The sequence below is a fragment of the Alligator sinensis genome, unplaced genomic scaffold (assembly GCF_000455745.1).
Source record: "Alligator sinensis unplaced genomic scaffold, ASM45574v1 scaffold1302_1, whole genome shotgun sequence".
Taxonomy (NCBI): Eukaryota; Metazoa; Chordata; order Crocodylia; family Alligatoridae; genus Alligator; species Alligator sinensis.
In genome coordinates, this window is record NW_005842612.1 from 294,438 (window position 1) to 297,954 (window position 3,517).

Sequence of the window (3,517 nt, forward strand, 5' to 3'; positions counted from 1 at the left end):
AGGAGGTGGAAGAGGAGCTGTCAGAGCTATAGGGGCGCTGGGAGCGCAGGCTGGAGTCCTCACTGCCCTCACTGGAGTCCTCGTCCTCTGTGAACGCCCCTCCAGGCTCCAGGCTCCGGCCTCCAGGTCTCCGGCGCCGGCGTCCGCTTGGTTTTCCCCGCCGCAAGGCCAGCTCCTTGGGCCTCACCACGGGCTCAGCCGGCGGTGGAGGGGAGCGGGGCAGGTCTCCGTCCGAGGGGGGCTCCGTGTCGCTGCCAGCGGGGGGTGCTGGGACCCGCCCAGGGGGGCTGTCCAGCTGGGTGGAGTGGGTCTGCTCGCTGCGGTAGCTGCTGCGGGTGCTGGGCGTCTCCTTGTCAGTGCCACTGAAGCAGCTGTCAGAGGAGCCGGCCTGTGGGGGAGGAGGGTGCTCGGGGCCCGGCCCCTCCAGGGGCCGGTAGCGGGGTCCTCCGGGCAGTGCCAGGCTCAGGAAACTTTGGCTCAGGCCACCAGGCAGCAGGGGGCTGGGGGGAGCCTCGATGGGGCTCTCGCCTGTCCAGCGGCTCCCTGGGGAGGGCTCCGAGGAGTCTGTGCTGGGCACTGAGGAAGGGGCTGGAGGGAGGGGCTGGAGAAGAGGGTCCGGAGGTGCAGGGGTAGGGGGTGAGTTGCCGGAGGGACCCCCAGGCAGGCCATCGGGGGGGGAGTCACCAACTGCAAGGGGAGAGAAACGGAAAGAGCAGTTATCCACCTCAGACGTCCAGGCTCCCAGCCCCCCTGCTCTCACCCTCCACTCCCAGAGCCGAGCTGGAACCCAGGCATCCAGCTCCCCTCCAAGACCTGGTTCCCAACTGGGGCCCTGATGCTGCTCTCCCATCTGCACCCCCAAAGAGAGAAGCCCCCCTCAGATCCCCCCAGTGCCCCCCAGCCCATACTGGGGTCATCTTGCTGGCGGCGCTTTAGCAGTGCGCGGTCGGCCGAGGTGACGATGACGTTGTTGCTCCCCTGGGCCCTCACCAGCTCCTTGATGTCTGCCGGACGGACAGACAAATGCCCGGGGTCAAGGGTGGTGGTGGGGGGACCCCAGCAGGCCCTGACATGGGGTAGCCCAGCCCACACTAAAGGCCCCTCAAGGAGCCTTATAGGTGGGGAGCAGGTACCCCATGTCTGCGGCCAGGCAGGGCAGCACTGATGGAGGCACCACCTTCCCCCCTGCCCTTGCCAGTGCCCCACTCACCTCGTCGGGCTCCAGCATCTTCCAGGTGGGGCAGCAGCTCCTGGGGGGAGACAGGCAGATACAGGGGGGTTCAATGCTAGCCCCTGAGCCCCCCTGTGCCCCAAGGCCAAATTATCTAGCACAAATAAACTCCTAAATGCATCGTGCGAGTACCAAGTCTCAGTCCTGCCCCTCCAATGGCCCACAGAGATCTGCACGGTGCAATTGCTTGCTAGGCTGCAGCCAGCTCTGGAGGGGCATTGAGGCTGGGAAAAGGGGGTTTGTCGCTGGGCTGCAGCCCGCTCTGGGGGGTGGGGTAAGCATAACAGACAAGGCAACCTCTGGGGTGGGGCCTTGAGCAGTGGAAACATGCAGCTGAACTGTGGCTGGCTTTGGGATGGGATGTGTCAGCAGCTGAGTAGAACAGAGGCAGACAGCTCTGGGGCACATCAGGGCTGGAGATCCAAGTCTGTGCTGCAGCTGGCTCTGGGGTAGGCTATGCTGGTAGGCTGAGTATAACAGATGCAGCCAGCTCCGGTGCAGAGCAGGGGCTGGGGACACAAAGCCAGGCACTGGGGTGCGGCTGGCTCTGGGAGGGCATCTGGGCTGGGGAGACAGGCCTGTGCTGCAGCTGGCTCTGTGGTGGGCTGTGCTGCCAGCCCAGTATAACAGATGCAGTTGGCTCTGGGGGACGCTGAGATAGAGACCCTGATGTTCTTTGCCACTGCTGTCTTCTGAGAGAGGACTCGCAGCGACGTGTGCTGTTCACTTCCAGACTGCAAAGCTAAGGCAACTCGCGCCTCTTCTCCCGTCTTCCTCTTACCCACCCTGGACTCACCATGACTTGGTTGAAGCCGAAGACGGAGTGCTGGGAGCTACAGCGCACGGGCGGTGTGGAGCTGGCCTTCCTGAACACCGTCATCTCAACACTCCCACCCGGGTCCCTGCAGGGAGAGGCAGCGTCACCCACTTGGCAGCACCTCTCCCCAGAGGCAGCCACACCCCAGGGAGGGACCCCATCCCCCCAGACTCCGATGGGTCCCACCTGGGGATCCCAGAAGACCCACCTGGGCATGTTGCCATCATCGCCCGCATCCCCCTCCTCGGCCTTGGCCCCGTCGGGCAGCACAGCGCCTCCTTTCTCCACGATCTCGCCCTGGTCGAACATGGTGTGCAGCCGGTAGTTGACAGTCTTGATGATGGTGAAGAAGACGCCGACCACAGCACAGTACATACCGGCCACCAGCCTGCTGGGGGGCAGCACCTGCGGAAAGACGGACTGCTGCCGTCAGGGAGTGGTGAGGAGATCTCAGCACTCCCACCCCAATAGTCTCCCAGTTTGACCCCCCATCCCCACTCTGCCAAAGCTGAAGAGAACCCAGGCATCCGGGATCTCACCCCACCACTGCTTTAAGCTCCCAGAGCCCACCCCCCTCCCAGAGAGCAAGGAAAACACAGGTATCCGGGCTCCCTGCACCCCCACTTCCCCCCCCCGACCTTCTTCTCTTCTCCCAGAGCCGGGAAGAACCCAGGTGTCTGGGTGCAGGCTCCCAGCCTCAGTTGCTTGGACAACCCAGGCGCCACTCCCCCGCCAGGAAAGAGAAAGAACCCAGGTGGTGTCCCAGCTCCCAACCCCCCAGACCCCACTTCCCCAGCTGGAGAGACCCCAGGCATCTTGGTTCCCAGCTTCTGCTCCCCACCGACCCCACTGCTGGAGCTGGACAGCACCCAGACATCCGAGCTCCCCGGCTCTCCTGCTCTTACCCCTTCAACCCCCCAACCCCCTCCAAAGTGTACAGAGAACCCAGGTGTCCAGGCTCCTGGCCCAACTCCTCCAACGACCCCCACTGGACCCCACGGCCCCAACCCAGAAAAAAACGTACCGTGGATCTGCACCAAGCCCCCGCTTTTTCCCTCCCAGATCCATGCCTCAGTCTCCCTCCACCAAGACCCCCCTCCCCACTCCCAGATCCATGCCTCAGGTGCCCTCCCCGTGCCTCAGTTTCCCTGCACCAAGCCCCTCTCTCCCAGACCCGCACCTCACTTTCCGCCCTCCTTTGTCAGCTGCTGGAGACCAGGAGAAGAGGGGCGCCACGGGGAGGGGGCGCCCGGGGCCTTACCATGTAGAGCAGGAAGGGGAGGACGAGCAAGAAGAGCCAGGCGTAGAGGTGGAAGCAGTTGGAGAAGGTGCTCTGGTGCGGGTCGAAGAACCAGCCGCCCGTCAGGGAGGCCCACACGCCCTGGCGCAGGATCTGCAGCACCTGGGTGCCCATGGCCGGGGCCCCCCGCCCCCTCGGGGATCTCCTCTGACCCGCCTGCCCCGGCCGG

The 3,517-nt window shown here is 64.9% G+C and overlaps 1 protein-coding gene across 1 annotated transcript in view; it reads right to left on the bottom strand.

Annotated features, from left to right (window-relative positions):
* PCNX3 (pecanex homolog 3) overlaps window positions 1–3,511 on the bottom strand; it is a 14,886-nt gene extending 11,375 nt beyond the window's left edge. The window contains exons 1-6 of the mRNA XM_025214928.1: window positions 3,310–3,511; window positions 2,257–2,453; window positions 2,028–2,133; window positions 1,211–1,250; window positions 909–1,004; window positions 2–687 (exon numbers count right to left, since the gene is read on the bottom strand). Coding sequence (XP_025070713.1) covers window positions 2–687; window positions 909–1,004; window positions 1,211–1,250; window positions 2,028–2,133; window positions 2,257–2,453; window positions 3,310–3,462 — 1,278 coding nt within the window. The 5' untranslated portion in view covers window positions 3,463–3,511. The remainder of the gene's footprint in view (window position 1; window positions 688–908; window positions 1,005–1,210; window positions 1,251–2,027; window positions 2,134–2,256; window positions 2,454–3,309) is intronic.
* Window positions 3,512–3,517: the final 6 nt, after the last annotated feature.